The sequence below is a fragment of the Ursus arctos genome, unplaced genomic scaffold (assembly GCF_023065955.2).
Source record: "Ursus arctos isolate Adak ecotype North America unplaced genomic scaffold, UrsArc2.0 scaffold_26, whole genome shotgun sequence".
Lineage (NCBI taxonomy): Eukaryota > Metazoa > Chordata > Mammalia > Carnivora > Ursidae > Ursus > Ursus arctos.
Window position 1 is genome coordinate 13,810,281 of NW_026622941.1, and position 17,343 is coordinate 13,827,623.

Below are 17,343 nucleotides of genomic sequence, written 5' to 3' on the forward strand. Positions count from 1 at the left end.
AAGTTCTTTAGAGTCTCCACGTGCCATCTCTGTCTATTCCTTATTATGGAAGTGCACTGTTCCTGAGTAATTTTATATCACCCGCCACGAGAAAAAGGGAGCAATACTGTTATTATTCATGGAGCCAGGACTCTCCGTGACCTGTCTGTACTGAAACACCATCCATCCCTTTGCCTCTGCCGTTCCCTAACACCGTTTACGTAATGACTCTGCCAGTCTGCAATCCATCGTGCCACCTGTGAACACGGCTTCTGAGGACTCTCTCCAGGATCGTTACTGCTCTTGTCGATGATGACCATAGATGCCAATCCTGCCCAGAACATTAAGAAAAGTGTGAATGATCTTCATTTCCTGGTCATGAAAGCGCCATTCAGAATTGTATAGCATCAGCGTACACCAACATATGTTCCTTCTGTGTCTGTCTTCTCTTGGACTCCTCTGCTGTAATCACTGCATTCCTAGAATGTGATTTCTTCCACACGGACTCTACCCTTCCTTCCACACACCCCCACCTATGGGCAGGACAGGGGAGAAGCCTTGGGCAGAGCCAGAAGGGCGCTCCCAATCTCACAAGGAATATCCATCTGGCAGAAGACTGGCCTGAGAGAGTAGGGGCTTACCTCATGGGGCATGAGATCTGCTGCAAAGGTCTGTTTGTGTCATGGAGTGAGATTCTCCAAAGCCTCTGTAAGGGCCAGGCCTAGCCCTCCGCAGAGGACTGGCGAACACCTGGTATAGAGCCTGCAGGGGTGAGGTGACCACCCGAGGGGCCAGCCCTGGGGCACACAGTGAATGCCCTTGTTGCCTCCTCGCCGCTCTCCAGTGCTGTTGAAGGGAGGCAGGTCCGCACAGATGCTTAAGCCCGAGGGTGAGAGCGACCTTCGAGAGCCTAGAGCCCTGCACACATGCTGGGTCTGACACGAGCGCCACCTCGAATCATCCTGTCACCCACAGCCTGTCAGCTCAGTCATGCAGCAAACACACTGTGACGGCCAGCAGAAAGGATGTGCTCCCACCGGCCTGCGTCCCAGCGCCCCCATGTTGACAAGCAACATCTTGTTGAATGTATGGGGAGGGGCGGAGGGGAAGAGCTCTCAAGAAAGGGACATGCAAGGACCAGGGGCCACATGGGTTCCTGTCTAAGCTTAGCCCCACTGGGATGGCTCAGCTATTCTGGCTAGCCCTGGGCACTAGAAGGGCATTTTGAAAATTCCTGTAACGGTGCCTCCTAAGTAAGACACATAGGGGTGGGGACAATTTTTTTTTTTAAAGTAGGCTCCAGCGAGGGGCTCGAACTCAGACCCTGAGATCAAGACCTGAGCTGAGATCAAGAATTAGACGCTTAACTGACTAAGCTACCCAGGCACCCGCTAAATAAGACACACATGGGTCACGTGTGCCCAGTACTGCCAGCCTGGCTGGTCTCGAGGTGCTGGAGGGGGCACTCAGGGAATTCTGAGGAAGGCACTACAAAGCTGGAACATCGCTCACCTGGGCCTGAGGGTAGTCCCGAGGTTTACCAGTGCCTGGCACACTTGTGGTCTACTTCTGACTTTCTCAGGACATTTCATGTTAGTATCTTCAGGTGAAATATTTTCCCCAAGGGTAAAGGAAAGGCCTACTGAGTTTTTTTAAAAAACATTCTGGAAAAGATGGAAACTATTAAGGCGACTATACCAAGTCACCTTACCTTTTCTGGATGAAGACGGGAGTTATTATATTAATTTGTTTCCTTGACATATGGAGTCACCCGGGGCGCTGGTGAGCACAGAGCGTGAGACTGACTTAGATAAGTCTGCGTGTGCCGGGTTACTACTGTTTCTTCTATTCTCCTATGCTGGAGGACGACTTTGCAAGTGCCCTTCCGACAGCTCCCGTTAGGTAATTAGCTCTCAAAGATTCTGGCTAGGACAACGGGAACCCATAGAAATTCCTGAATTGCTAGAGTGATTCAGCAGTCATTGTGGATACTGTTCTCTTCTTGAAGATGGATCTCAATATTCCTTCCACATCGTGACTGACCATCTGCAAAACCTTACATGGCTTGAGGCACCTGGATTATTGCCTCAGGCTTCTAAATGTTCTCTTGGCAGCCACTCTCCTCCTCCTCCTTCTCTTGTGGGCCAAGTAATTCTAAAACGCAAATCTATTAATGTCGCTTCTACCACTTGTCACTTGAATGGTCTTGCATTGTCCTCTATTCCCTCTTTCTGGACTTCTCCACATTTTTTTCTTGCCTACAGGCCTTTACACACGCTGCTTGGCCCACACAGAACATTTTATCGCCCCATTGTCCCCATTTGCCGGCTTATTTATGCTCGTTTTTGCACCTCAACTTAAATTTTACTTTCTCTTGGAAGCTATCGCAACATCCCCAAACTAGTCTTCCCTATTATTACACCAATCACACTTTGATCATTGCTTTTTTATTTGTCTCTTCCACCAGAATACAAATTTTGTTAGAAAAGGGACCGCATCTGTCCTGTTTCCCTTCATAAATATTTTGCCTAACATGACAATTTCATAGAAAATTGTAGATGAATACATAAATTACATAATGTTTACAACTTTATGAAGTCAGCCTTTATGTTAGTCTCATTCTACAGATGAGAAGACCGAGGCTCGCCAAAGTAAAATTATTGGATTTCGTACGTGGAGGAACAGTTTACGGCTGTCCAAGCTCTACCATTTTCCTTTCTGACAACCTCAAAACAAAAAAATGTCTTGGTGTCTTGAAGCTTTAGTGTTTTTCAGGACAATCATCTTGGTGGTCACTTCCACAGAACCGGGCAAGAGTGGGGGGTCATGATGTATTATGAAAGTACGGATACAAAGCTGTGATCACAAAGACAGCGTGGTACTGGCACAAAAACAGACACATAGACCAATGGAACAGAATAGAGAACCCAGAAACGGACCCTCGGCTCTTTGGGCAACTAATATTTGATAAAGCAGGAAAAAACATCCGGTGGGAAAAAGACAGTTTCTTCAATAAATGGTGCTGGGAAAATTGGACAGCTACATGCAAAAGAATGAAACTTGACCACTCTCTCACACCATACACAAAGATAAACTCCAAATGGATGAAAGACCTCGATGTGTGACAGGAATCCATCAAAATCCTAGAGGAGAACATAGGCAGCAACCTCTACGACATCGGCCAAAGCAATGACACATCTCCAAAGGCAAGAGAAACAAAAGATAAAATGAACTTGTGGGACTTCATCAAGATAAAAAGCTTCTGCACAGCCAAGGAAACAGTCAAAAAAACTAAGAGGCAGCCCACGGAATGGGAGAATATATCTGCAAATGATGCTACAGATAAAAGACTGGTATCCAAGATCTACAAAGAACTTCTCAAACTCAATACACGAGAAACAAAGAAACAAATCATAAAATGGGCAGAAGATATGAACAGACACTTTTCCAATGATGACATACAAATGGCTAACAGACACATGAAAAAATGTTCAAAATCATTAGCCATCAGGGAAATTCAAATCAAAACCACACTAAGATACCACCTTACGCCAGTTAGAATGGCACAAATTGACAAGGCAAGAAACAACAACTGCTGGAGAGGATGTGGAGAAAGGGGATCCCTCCTACATTGTTGGTGGGAATGCAAATTGGTACAGCCACTCTGGAAAACAGTGTGGAGGTCCCTTAAAAAGTTAAAAATTGAGATATCCTATGACCCAGCCATTGCACTACTGGGTATTTACCCCAAAGATACAGATGTAGTGAAGAGAAGGGCCATATGCACCCCAATGTTCATAGCAGCATTGTCCACAATAGCTAAATCGTGGAAGGAGCCGAGATGCCCTTCAACAGATGAATGGATTAAGAAGCTGTGGTCCATATATACAATGGAATATTACTCAGCTATCAGAAAGAACGAGTTCTCTGGGGCGTCTGGGTGGCACAGCGGTTAAGCACCTGCCTTCGGCTCAGGGCGTGATCCTGGCATTATGGGATCGAGCCCCACATCAGGCTCTTCCACTATGAGCCTGCTTCTTCCTCTCCCACTCCCCCTGCTTGTGTTCCCTCTCTCGCTGGCTGTCTCTATCTCTGTCGAATAAATAAATAAAATCTTAAAAAAAAAAAAAGAACGAGTTCTCAACATTTGCTGCAACATGGATGGCACTGGAGGAGATAATGCTAAGTGAAATAACTCAAGCAGAGAAAGACAATTATCATATGATTTCTCTCATCTATGGAACATAAGAACTAGGATGATCGGTAGGGGAAGAAAGGGATAAAGAGAGGGAGGGTAATCAGAATGGGGAACGAAGCATGAGAGACTATGACTGAGGGCTTCAGAGGGGAGGGGGGTGGGGGAATGGGATAGGCTGGTGATGGGTAGTAAGGAGGGCACGTATCGCATGGTGCACTGGGTGTTGTACGCAACTAATGAATCATCGAACTTTACATCAGAAACCATGTACTGTATGTACTGTATGGTGACTAACACAATATAATAACACAAATATAATAAAAAAACATTAAAATAAAAAAAAAGTACGGATAGGTGCATTTGAAATCTTCACAGGGTTATTTGTATCTTTAGTATAATGGTCTCCATACCATCCCAGTTACTGTCATCTTTCATACGTGTCTCAGCCACGTCACAAATATTTCATGACTTGATGTTTCTGTTCTGACTCAGCAATTCTTAATATCCTTAATATCCTTGCTCATATCACGAAGAGCCTCCAGGTCCTGACACCACACTCGTAATCCACTCCATCTACCATGGCACTCCTCCACCAACACCAGCAACAAACAGACAAGCCACCCAGCTTTGTTCCGGGATCGACAGCGCGCAGGGAATGAAGTTGACGGCAAAGCTTAGCTCCATATGTACTGCATGAATCCAAAGTGGTGCACAGATCCTTTAATCAAATAATTCTTTGTAACAGAAATGAGATCCTACACATTTCTCATGTTTGCTGCTGAGAACAAAACTGTCCAATTAAAGAAAATATGAATCACTCTGCTACACTAGCTCCCGTAAAAACACCTTGGGGTTAAAAAAAAGGCTTGTTTTCTCTCGGTTCAAATGCTCTAAAAAAATTTCTATTATCGACGTATCTATTCTGGAAAGATAGATTCACATGTGCAAATGTTAACAGACTTCCACATTTCAAAGGAAAGTCCTCCATGAGTTTCCCTATCACCACCTTTGGGATCCAGGGTTATTAAGACTATGGAACAAGACCATTCCGCAGAGACGTCAGAGCAGTGCAGGTAACATCGGAACATTGCGTTTTATTGCAAATAAGAGGAAGAATATGAATATTTGACTGGCCTCGGTCTCTTGCTGTCCTTAAATTTCAGTCTAAAGGAATACAAAGAAGTCAAAACACAGTCTAACTCAGAGAGGAGTGCCCAGCCGCCTCTATACTAAAACAATTAAGCAACGACGAAGATGAAATCAAAGTGTTTTCAAAGGAAGGATCGGGTCCCAAGGACAGAAAGAGACCAAGTTATGCCACTGATCAGAATTCTTAATAGGATGCTATTAATCCTACCAGAAATAATAATACCAGAAGGGGTAATGATACTCTGACAAAGGCAGATAGATACAACAGGTGGTCGGTATAACCGCCCTGTAAGTTACAAATATGGAATTAAAGGTCGGAAGTGTCCACCTTGTATCCGTGTTGGACTCTTAGGTGCTTGGTAAGAATTTTCCCCTTGCCTTTACCTGTGATGTTCCCTGAAGAGGTTGCACACCTACAACCGAGGGGGCCCTTCCAGCTAGCAGACATGCTTTGTAAGGTTCACACAGTGGGGTTTGTTGAATCCGTATTTCTATCTTCAGCAGTTGGAGGACCTGGTAACGCTGACCTCCATAGTGCTGAGTGACAGCAGTCAGTGGGAGCTAAGCACTTGGCACCCTTCCAATGGGTCATGTGTTTGCTACAATCGTTTTCACTTTTAGTTTCTTACACCAGCCTCCCTTTATCCATTTTACATTACCTGCCTGGCCCCTTTGAGAATAGGAACTTGCAACTCCCACTCCACAGAGACTGTCCTTCCCACCGATCTCCACCTGTTCAAATTCTAGTCATCATTCATGGTTCATCTCAAGTGTCAGCCTTTCTTTCCTTCCCCTGACAATCCAGTATGAGCTGACCCTCTTTTGAATACTCATAACGTTCCTTACATTTCGGCTGTAGCACGCACAGCACCCAGTAATAATACCATCATTATCTGTATTGTACTCATCTTGCTAGTGTAAGATTTATAAGCTTACGCATCCATCCATCCATTCATTCAGCAAAAATTGATTAAGTCCAAGGTGCTTAACTAGGTTGAGTTCTGTGGATACTATGACGAATAAAAGAAACTAGGTTAAGTTCTGTGGATACTATGACGAATAAAAGAAACAGGCCCTCGAGGAGACACCGAGAGCAGGATCTCTGTTGCCCAACCTGGCTTCCACCTCACAGCCTAGGGAAGTGCCTCATACCTCACTTGGCATTTGTTGAAGTGAACTTTCGGCAGCGGTTAACTTTGTTTACACCATCCCATTAAATAAAAGCATTAGAGCTGTCTTTCTTCAAAAGGCATTCTGAAAATCAACCTTCGTTCATGCATACTAACCTCTAAAGATTTCTTCTCCCATTCCAGTTACTCTGAATCACCAAGGTTTCCTTCTGAAAGAATACTCGGGGTACTCCGATGTCCCTCTAAATTTATTTACCTGGGTAACTGCTGAAAGAGAGGCGACTACTGCTGGTGTCTTTATCTTTGATGTTGAAGTCCCAGTGTTTATATATCCTGAGCATGGCTGCGTATGTGTACCAGCTTGAGTGAGCAAAAAAGATGTTCTCAAATCCAGGAAGAACCTATAGCCAGAATCATAGTGAATGACGCAAAGTATATAGATAACTGACTACAAGCGTGGGAAGTGTACAGGGATTGTGTCAATTTGGGTGTTCATTGCTGTATTTATTATCAGAAAATATGGCCAAGGAGCACATCATTAACCCTTAGTGTGCACCAAACAGACAGACTCTGTCTTCCAAGTATCCAAAATGGAAGACTGTGGGAGGTGGGAGTGGTAGGTCCATATGGCATGGGAGGAATGGTGGAAGAAACAGAGGTAACATCACGTACTTCCAATTCCCTCCATCAGCTCCTTCCAGTTCTTAACTTCTAGACAAAGGAACCATGAGCTGATAGATGGCTCGAGCCACGGTTGAGATGTGGCCACACTTGGGTTGACACAGAAAAAGTCTGCGTGGCCCAGAGCAAGGAAGAAGAGAAAGGCTGCTATGTGTCTCACCTTAATAAGAGCAGAGCAGTGTCCCATGTCCCATCTCTTAAAAACCTTCAGGCTGGAATTTTTTGTGGGAGAAACCGAGGGAATCAGATCCAGCAGATCTCCGACGGCATTTAGGAACTGAATCTGGAACAGGGTCATGGGCTGGGAAAGACAAAGACTGCTCGTAACACTGATTTGTGACAGATGGATGTCATTTTCTCGTTTTTCTGTTGTCAGGGATCCATTCAGTTATTCCTTTGGGAAGGGTCTCTAATGGAACAAATGCACTAGATTTTATTGTAGCTTATAAAAGAACTATTGGGGCGCCTGGGTGGCTCCGTCGTTAAGCGTCTGCCTTCGGCTCAGGTCATGATCCCAGGGTCCTGGGATCGAGCCCCGCATCGGGCTCCCTGCTCAGCGGGAAGCCTACTTCTCCCTCTCCCACTCCCCCTGCTTGTGTTCCCTCTCTTGCTGTTTCTCTCTGTCAAAAAAATAAAATCTTTAAAAAAAAATTATTACCTTATGGTTTGTAAGAGACGCTTTGGCATGTTTCGATACCCAAAACACTAGTGGTATTTGGGGCCAAATAATTCTTTCTTGTGTGGGGTTGTGCACTGTAAAACATTTAGTAGCATCCCTGACCTCACCCCATTAGTATCAGCAACACCCTCCTGGTTTTAATGACCAGAAACGTCTCCAGGCATTGCCAGCGAGGCTCTGGAGGGAGACTGCCCAGAGTGGAGAATCACTGCTTTACAGCAAAATATTCAACTAAGATGCTTTTTGATTTTGATTGTGGGCTTCATGGAGGCCTAACTGGCTCGACACTGTTTACCTCAAAGCAATGATCAGACTCGAACATGAACTTTGTGCCAGCAAGAGTCAGTCCACCAGAGTAGCCGGGAACTGGTCATCTACAAACTGGTTTTTAGGCAGAGTTGGTGAAAAGACAAACACCAATGACATGCTAACCAGAAAACAAAAGCAAAAGAAAAGCAAAAACCAGAACCTGAATATTTATGTATACATATTTTCTTTGTGTTGTCCTTTGAAAAAATAATACTTTCATTATTCAAGATTTTAACAATTATGATAGGGGCACCTGGGTGGCTCAGTCAATTGAGCATCAGACTCTTGATTTCGGCTCAGGTCATGATTTTGGGGTCGTGGGATCGAGCCCCACGTCGAGCTCCGGGCTCCACGGGCAGTCTGTTTGGGATTCTCTCTCTGACTCTCCCTCTGCCCCTTCCCCTGCTCTCTCTCTCTCTCAAATAAACAAAAATCTTTAAGAAAAAATTATGGTAAGTTCTATAGTGGAAATGCTCCTCACTCCTACCCTCCATTTGCTCATGTACCATCCTGCCTCCAATTTACCATTTATATTGCAATGTTATTTTAAAGATAATTTTCAATATTCTTGCCATTCTTTCAATAGTCTTGTCATGTTTTAAAGATAACTTTCAATATTCTTGGCAATAATATTGCCAAATGCCAATATACATTCTGAGCAGCTTTTCAAAAACCTTACCTTTGTCTTTTCTAACGTAGCCCTCTTCATTGCTCCTACATACAGCCCATCCATTTGTGTCATAACATAGCCTGTATGTCTCCAAAACGGGTCATCCTTGTAATCTTTGATGTTTTTCCGGGTCCACTGATCCTGCTTCCTGCAAGAGAAATTAGATTTGCCCTACAGATCTCCATGGTTGCTTATCCAAAGTTAAATTAAACCAAGGCATTTAGAGATTATATATTCAGATATTTAGGCTACTGTAATTTACATTCTGGATCTTGTAACATTCCAATCACTTTGAAAGGCTATCAGGGGAAATCCTAAATGATTTTCAATTTCTTCCCAGGTCTATGACTCTTCCTTGATAGCTTCCTGCATGCTCTATCTAGTTCTAACATTTAGCTTCTTGTGATACTGAAATCTACAAAAGTCAAGGATAGGCCATCCAAATGCATTTCATATAAAACCATGATATCTCACTAAATCAGTACGGATACGTCATTAACTTTTTCTTTTTTTTAATATGGAAGTCGTTAAGTTAACAACAACAACAAAAAATCTCCTAAGGACAGGGGCGTTTATATATGTTTATATTTCTCTCCGATCGTTTTCATAGTTTATGGTTCATTCTATTTCGGTTGCTGCCAGGAACTGCTCAACACCTCTGTCCTAGCATGCTTAGCAAGAGAGTCTTGCTTTTTATCGTCCTTCCGTTCTGTCTCTCCTCTTTCAGTTCTCTGCGCTTTCTAGGGAATGGTTTGACATAATTTTGTATACTGAAAGCGATTCTGATTTGTTCAGGCTGTCTCCAGATCAGCCTGAGAATACAAGGTCATTGCTTCACGGCGTCTAGCCCAATAATTTGCAATGATGCTCTCTGCAGGACTTCAGCATTCGACGAAGAGGTTGCTCGGTGTATGATTTGGAGGGCCAAACCAGGGGCCCTTTTGTCCCCAAACTAATCACAGTCCCAACTATAAAACAAATCCCACATGTGAAAGGAATAGAAAACAACTTTTCTGAGTATCGAGAATTACTAAGTCTTGAGGAAACTTGCTTACAATGGCCGTGTTCTCCGAGGATGTTAAGAATAAGGACTAGATCACAGCCAGCACTCCAGCTGGGTTGAGTAAGCAGGCCCATGACACAGGAGCACCTCAGAGAGGCAGGAGGAGGGATCCCTGGAGGAGAGGGGCCCGCAGGCAGAAGCTCAGGCATTTAACTTTGCCTTCCTTATGCTGATAGTATCTTCCTCCAGATGTGTAATCGATAATGATATTCAACCTGACCTTTGAAAGAGCCCAAATGAGAGGACACCTTGTCTGCAACCAGTCTTCATGTCATTACCAAAATGTGCTAAACCTTACTACGAGAACAGTTCTGGAGTCCTGCCTAAGACGTAGAAAAGCAAATTGGCCAAGGAAAAATTGCTGTTTGCAATGACAGATTCAGGCCCTGCGGTCTCAGTAACAACAAGAGGAAAGCTATTATACATACGCCATAAAATCTTGCACTTTATCCACAATGGAAGGTTTCTTAATCAGCTGTGGGTAGAGGTTAACGAAGTGGTCATACATTTGTCTGAAACAAGAGAAGAAAGCGGTTACGTTTCTATTTTTCCTCCTACAGTAGTCCATCATAGCAAATTATACAATTTTTGGACTAACTATAAGGTTTCCCTATTGCAAAACTCCCCTATCTTTTTAAAAAATCAAACGCACAATTTAAAATTGAGAAATATTTCCAACATATGGAAAAGCATCTAATAAAACCAACACCCAAGTATCTCTACCCAACTTTATTAAAGTCATTACATTTTGCCATGTTTGTGCAGATAGTTTTAAATAGAAACAAAACATTAGAGAGGCGCCTGGCTGGCTCAGTCAGTAGAGCCTGCGACTCCTGCTCTCCAGGTTGTGAGTTCGAGTCCCATGTTGGGAGTAGAGATTACTCAAAAGTAAAATCTTAAAAAAAAAGAAAAACAACATTAGATAGAGCTGAAGCCCCTGTGTACAGTTCTCGGACGCTAATTCCATACCCTTCTCCATGGAGGTACCTCCAATCTTGAATGGGTGATTTATTACTCTAATGCATGTTTCTATACCGTCACTAGATATAGATTTATTTTATTTTATTTTTTAAGATTTTATTTATTGATTTGTCAGAGAGAGAGAGAGTGCACAAGCAGGGGGAGCGGCAGGCTCCCAGCTGAGCAAGGAGCCTCATGCGGGACTTGATCCCAGGACCCTGGGATCATGACCTGAGCTGAAGGCAGATGCTTAACTGAAGGCAGGTGTCCCTCTTTCTAATAGCTTTTAAGATTATTTATCCCTGGGGCGCCTGGGTGGCTCAGTCAGTTAAGTGCCTGACTCTTGATTTTGGCTCAGGTCATGATCACCCTGAGGTGGTGAGTTTAAGCCCCATGTTGGGCTCCACACTGGCCGGGAAGCCTGCTTGAGATTCTCTCTCCCTCTCCCTTTGCCCCTCCCCACTCCCTCTCTAAAAAATTTTTTCTAAGATTATTTATCCCCAATTTTCTGTAATTTCACTATGCTGTAGCAATTTAATAGATGTGTCTTCCAACTAAGAACTCGTGTCTTTTTAAATGTTAATAAATTCTCAACTATTACCCCGTCAGTTATAGCTTAGCTGCAATTTCCTCCAGCCTCTTTTTCTGGGATTCCTAATAGATGTAATTTGGAGTTTCTCAATCAAACTGCTCTAATAGCAGGTCTCTAATTATTTTTACCCTTTATTTCTTTGGGGAATGTTTTATGTAAACTCCTCAATACTAATTTCCAATTCAGATTTTTTTTCTCTGATTGTGTCCAGTTCACGATTTGCCTATTTATCAATTTTTTAATTTCCATAATTTTCATTTATAATTTTTCACAGTTTCTTTAAAAATATCTACCTGTCCTCTTATCTGTTACTTTTTTGTTTCATAAATTCTTCAAGTTTTACATCATTTATAACTAAGAGCGCCTTAGACATATTTAAAGCCTTTGTTAAGCCAGTCTATGAAATCAATCTGGAGTGTTTTCATGATATTATTGTTGATTTTGTTGGCTGTTTTTCTTAGCATTCAATTTCTTTGTGTACTTTGGAACTTTGGTGTGCAAGCATTTCACATTGTTTATTCTCTCCTATTCTCTCTCTCTCTCCCTACCTCCACCACCCCCGTCTCATTTTTCCCTAAGTGACTCCATCTGACTCTGTGAAAACCAGGTCTTACAATGGCTTTTTGGGGACTTCTTTCCCATGGGATGTTGCAGATATTTCTCCACTTGAACCAGCACATGGGTGATTTGGTTCTTGTTGGCCCACCCCCAGCCCCCCAATTGTAAGCTCATGGCTTCTTATAATCTGTACACAAGGATGCACATCTGGATAAATTATTCTGTGGCCTCTTAATTTTATAAACAGTCAAAAGCAGCAAGGTTACTTTGGTTCAGCTCACTAAGTCCTGAGGCCTTCACCCATCAGAGGGATGGCTCTCTCTGCTGGTTTCATGCCAAGATCCCAGCGGATCCACATCTCATCCCTGTTTTCTGTTCCCTTTCTGGCTCAAATGATGTTTAATCTTGTTCTGGGACCCACTATATTACTATAATGCTTTCTATATGTTATCGACTTTTTGCTGTAAGTTGGAGCAAAGTGGGTACTTGTGAACCCCTTGTGATCTCTGGACTGAAAATTTATCTAAGGTCCTGGTTCTGGTTTTTATCTGATGCTTTTTACTGACCGAGGAAGGTTGGCATTGTAAACAGGAGGTGACTCAGATTCCAAGAACAGGAATTTGGCTCCCTATACTTTGGAATTTCCAGAACTGAAACTGATAAAATGAAAACAGTTCTATTGCCAGTTAGGTAAACAACATTAAAATCCTTTGAAATCTTTTATTTTTATGATCCTTGAATTCAATAAATTCACCTCATGAGAGCTTCTCCTTCAAATTATTTCTAATTTTTTTTTTTAAACTGCATTATCCCATTTAACTTTTGTTCACATATTTTTTTATGGTGCCATATTTATATTACTAAGTTCATCACGTTTCTCTATCCACCACCTCTGAAACTGAGGAGAGAACAGCAATAAGACAAGACAGGTCTGTGGGTGACAAGAAAGGGACCACACTCCAGGTGAATGGAAACAGAGGCTCCCTGTGAGTTTGATGACGTGATTTAGTTGCTTGGGGCGGAAACAACCCCATAGGTTGCCACCCCAGGGCTTCATGGAAAAGTGGAGATGGCTGCCTGGGCTGTCTGGGCTCATGAGCCCTGTGTACCTCAGTGAGCTCTGGAGAGCAAACATTTCTTTGTATGGCCCGACGTGGAATAAGTGGACATTGGACCAGCTGGGGGCAGGACTACTTACACTTGTGACTGTTCCCAACTCGGGTGACATTGATTATATAGCTGGAGACCAGGGACCCCACAGAAGCCTCATCAGATGTCACATAGGGAGACATCCAAGCTAAAGACTAAACACGACTGTTCCAATTCGCTGGATGCCAGAGAAGGACAAAGGAAACCACTGATTAAACATCTCCCCTCCCTCCAAGATGCCGCAGGAATACCAATCCATTCTGAGATTGTTTGGAAGAGGCATGAAACAATCTGAATGAACTCAGTTTAAATAATGAGTTATTTGTGTAGAAACGGCTATGGTAACATGTTCTGCCATCAGGAGGAACGGGTTCTTAAAATGATTTATATGAAAATAAAGTTCTGTTTTGGAAAAAATAATTTGTAAGCTATTGACCTACAAGGCTCATTTAGGTAAAGAAACAAACAAACAAAATTCATACTTTTTACCCAAAGTCTTCATCCTTGTACCTTGCCCACTCTCCATCCAGAGTTCTAGAGCCTCTCAATTTTTCAGTCTATTTTAAAATAGAGCTTGGTTTCTCAGCCGGAGTGATTTTTTCCTCCACAGGGCATTTGACAACGTCTGTAGACATTTTTGGTTGTCACACTAGGGGGTGTGGGGGGGAAGGTGCTGCTGGCATCTAGTGGGGAGAGGCCAGGGCTACTGCTAAACGACCCGCAATGCACAGGACAGCCCCCGCAACAAAGAATTATTCAACCCAAAATGTCAATAGTGCCGAGGCTGGACGCTGAAACAGAGGAACACGAATCTTGACTTGGGGGTGGTTGCTGAAGATGTCCACATTACAGTGGACAGGACGCATGGAGGCATCAATGGGTAACTGGGCTAGAATCATGGAACATTTCTCTTTTTTTGTTGGGGGTGGGGGGACCAGATTTTTCTATTCTGACATTCAGAGCAGGGGAAGAGAAACCTCCACCACCTTGTGATAATGGATCCGGCCCCCTTCAGGAGCCCTGAGGAATACAGTCCACTTTCGTCAGGTTGAGGCCCTTCTCTGATCCCTGGGTCTGGGATCCTCCACTTTCGTGCGGTAGAGCAATACAGGACCGCAGTTAAGGGCAGAGACTCTGAATTCTGAGTTCAAAGGCTGACTCACTCCTTCTGGGCCGTATGACCGTAAGCAAGCTGCCCAACTTCTCCACGCTTCCAAATTCTCATCACGCAGAGCTAACACTAGGATCCGCCTCACGGATGTGTTACGTTAATTTCAGCTCTGCGGTGTGTAAATCAGTAAGTTCCCCCTAAGTTGGCCAAGACTTTGGGTACCTTTACGTCTCTCGCATGCATGCGTATGTGAGAATCACGAAGACACACGTACTCCCACTCCCACCCTACCCTGAGTCTCTGTGTCACGTTAATACCGTATCATTTAGCACCTGTCAGGTGCTGTCTTCTACTCTTTTCTACGTGCTTTAACTTTCTGGGTCCGAGACCATAACAAGCTCCTGCAGAATTTCCTAAAGCAGTTGATCCATTTGCGTGTGTACGTGTATATGCGGCTCGAACTCTGTAGATAGGCAACGTGGTCGTGCTTACTGTGTGACTTTCAGCTTATTACTTCACTTCTCTGTGCTCAGGTTTTCATGCCAATAATAATGGGAATAATAACATGCACATCACAGTGCTGTGGAGTAAGTAATTCAACTTGTAAAATGCTTTGAACAGTGTCATGTGAGGGCCAGTCATCGCCATCCCTGTCATCGTCAGAAGGAGCAGCACTTTGTGGTTCATGGGAAGTTCCAAATAATTACTAGCTCATGGACCATTTGATATTTTTGAGGAGGCGAACGTGTCTCACTTATCTTTGCTTTGCTTACCGTCTTGAGAGGGAAGCATATTGAGTTTCTAACCTCAAAGGAGCGAGCTGGGGATGTGGAAGAGATTCTCGAGGTGTGTCTTGGTGGTAGGCCAGAAACACAAAAGGGAACACCTTTGATTACTTCCTCTACGTGTGCCCCAATCTTGCTAGAACCTCTTTTCATCATAGCTTTAACAGCTGTTGTGTCAACATAATAACTTAAATGGGGTTCTCTTTGAAGAATGTACTCAGGAGCGAACTCACCCCCTTCCTTCCTCCCCCCAGAGCCTGGCACAAAGCAGTGTAACATGTGTTGGTTGCAGCGAATTGGCTCATCCCAACTAGATAATTCCAGAGGAGGTATTTCAGCCGCTGCCTCAGCCACACATGGGCTCAGCCACTTTATTAAAAACTGGAGCAGACCTGGTACCCACACCCTCAGCATCATTCTTTCCAGAAAGGTGTCATGACTCATTTTATTAAAGCCAATGCAGGACTGTTTATCAGCTTTTACACACCATTAGTGAGACATGAAATACTCTGATTAGGGAGCCCAGCCCAACAAATTAAAAAACAAAAGAAGAAACTCCATTTGGCTGCTAGAGACTGCATTACATGGAAATATGTACCTCACACTTTTGGTTCATCCCTAAAGAACTGGAACAGCACAGGATTCAATTAAGCCTAATCAGCATGTAATTAAGTAACTGCTGGGGGCAGAAGCGCTGTGCCAGGTGTCTGGGGTATATAAAGATGAATAAGATAGGGACCTGCCCCTAAAGCACTAACAGATGGTGGCAGGGAGAGATGGAGCTCAATACAGTGGGACCGGAATCAGAGAACGCTTTGAGGAGAGAGCATGTGAGATGGGTCTTGGGGGGCTGAGCAATATTTCAATTGGTGGAGATGGGAGAGGCTGCATCTGGCTCTCAGAGAACGCAGTCTAAGAGTTGCTGGAAAGGGATGTATGACAGGCTGACGGGGCAGCGTGGGAAAGCTCAGGGGCCCAGCTGGAAGGAATGTTTGCATGGTAATGGCAGTGTCCCGCAGGAAGTGGCTCCTCAGGAGATGGGTGGGGGCGGGAGAGCATGAGGAAGGGCAAGACAGTGAGAGAAGCCCTGGAAATGTCTAGAGCTGCCTTCCCCCATGCTGTGGCTGGACCTGATGCTTCCAGTGTACCCCGCGGGGTAACTGTGCGGCCACAGGACTGTAGATGGTCTAGAGCTTCGTGATAAAGTACAGAGGGCTGGGTCCAGGTCCCAATTGTTCTCTGGAGAGTGTCGTAAGAGTTCAAGGAGGCAACCAATTACTGAACACTTCAAATGAAATGATGGAGGATTTGAGGATATTTCTTTGTATGTTTTCATTTGGCCTCACAAGTATGTCATAGGTTAGATGGAGCAAATTATTTCCTCCAAGGTAGTTAAACCACGGTCTTTATCACAGTATCTCAACTGCTCCTGCCACAATACCCAACCTCGCGCACACCTCTTCCCCTCGAGGTTCTGGAGAATATAAGGAACGTGACTCCATTTTAAATGTGGTGATGTGGGAAGAACATGGCGGCCCTAAACTTCCCACCGCTCTTAGCAGCTGCCTGAGCAACTTTGCAAGCTGAAAGGAAAACAAAGAGGGTGCGCCTCGGTGGCTCAGTCGGTTAAGCGTGGGACTCTTGGTTTCAGCTCAGGTCATGATCTCAGGGTCGTGAGATTGAGCCCCGCATGGGGCTCTGCACTGAGCACCAAGTCTGCTTGAGATTCTCTCCCTCTGCTTGCATGTGCGCCCATCCATGCTCTCTCTCTCAGATAAATAAATAAATCTTAAAAAAAAAAAAAGGAAAACAAGGAAAGGTGGCTCTTTCTTTTGGACTTTGGCATAAATTCACCTTCTCAGCCCAGGCTCAGACGCTTTTGCTCCAAGGCTGTGTCTTGGTAAGTGGAATCACACCTTGCAAACACCCCCAAGTCACAGTCCCCAGGAGTACAGGTTTCAGATGGAAGAAATGATGTGTGTGCATGAAGATGCTATTGCTTCTCAGATAATGGAAGACAGTGACGGTGACCACACAGCTGTGCTGCCAACTGCAACAGGTCCTGGCGGTGCCTCCGGTCTGGGAGTCGCAATCCCATGATTCCTTCCAGTATGCTCTCTATTCTGTCTCCCTCCTGGAGCTCTTGTCACTGGCAGGGCAGCCCAGCTTCTCCATTCCATTTCGCGGATCTCCTTCCTTCGAAATGAGCTCTTGGGCAACAGAATGTATGGCAAGCCTTCTCCTGGACCAGATCAGAAGAGGGAGGAAATCGAGAGGCTCTTCCCTTCTTCTCTGTTCTCTAGCCCGTTGCCAGGGTGTTCTAAGCATGC

At 44.2% G+C, this 17,343-nt stretch overlaps 1 protein-coding gene across 2 annotated transcripts in view; it reads right to left on the bottom strand.

The window, feature by feature from the left end:
• Positions 1-17,343, bottom strand: part of PLBD1 (phospholipase B domain containing 1) — a 55,827-nt gene that overhangs the window by 17,183 nt on the left and 21,301 nt on the right. For both annotated transcript variants that reach the window (XM_026502375.4, XM_044385217.3), the window contains exons 3-6: positions 10,287-10,370; positions 8,805-8,943; positions 7,298-7,438; positions 6,713-6,857 (exon numbers count right to left, since the gene is read on the bottom strand). In XM_026502375.4, coding sequence (XP_026358160.2) covers positions 6,713-6,857; positions 7,298-7,438; positions 8,805-8,943; positions 10,287-10,370 — 509 coding nt within the window. The remainder of the gene's footprint in view (positions 1-6,712; positions 6,858-7,297; positions 7,439-8,804; positions 8,944-10,286; positions 10,371-17,343) is intronic.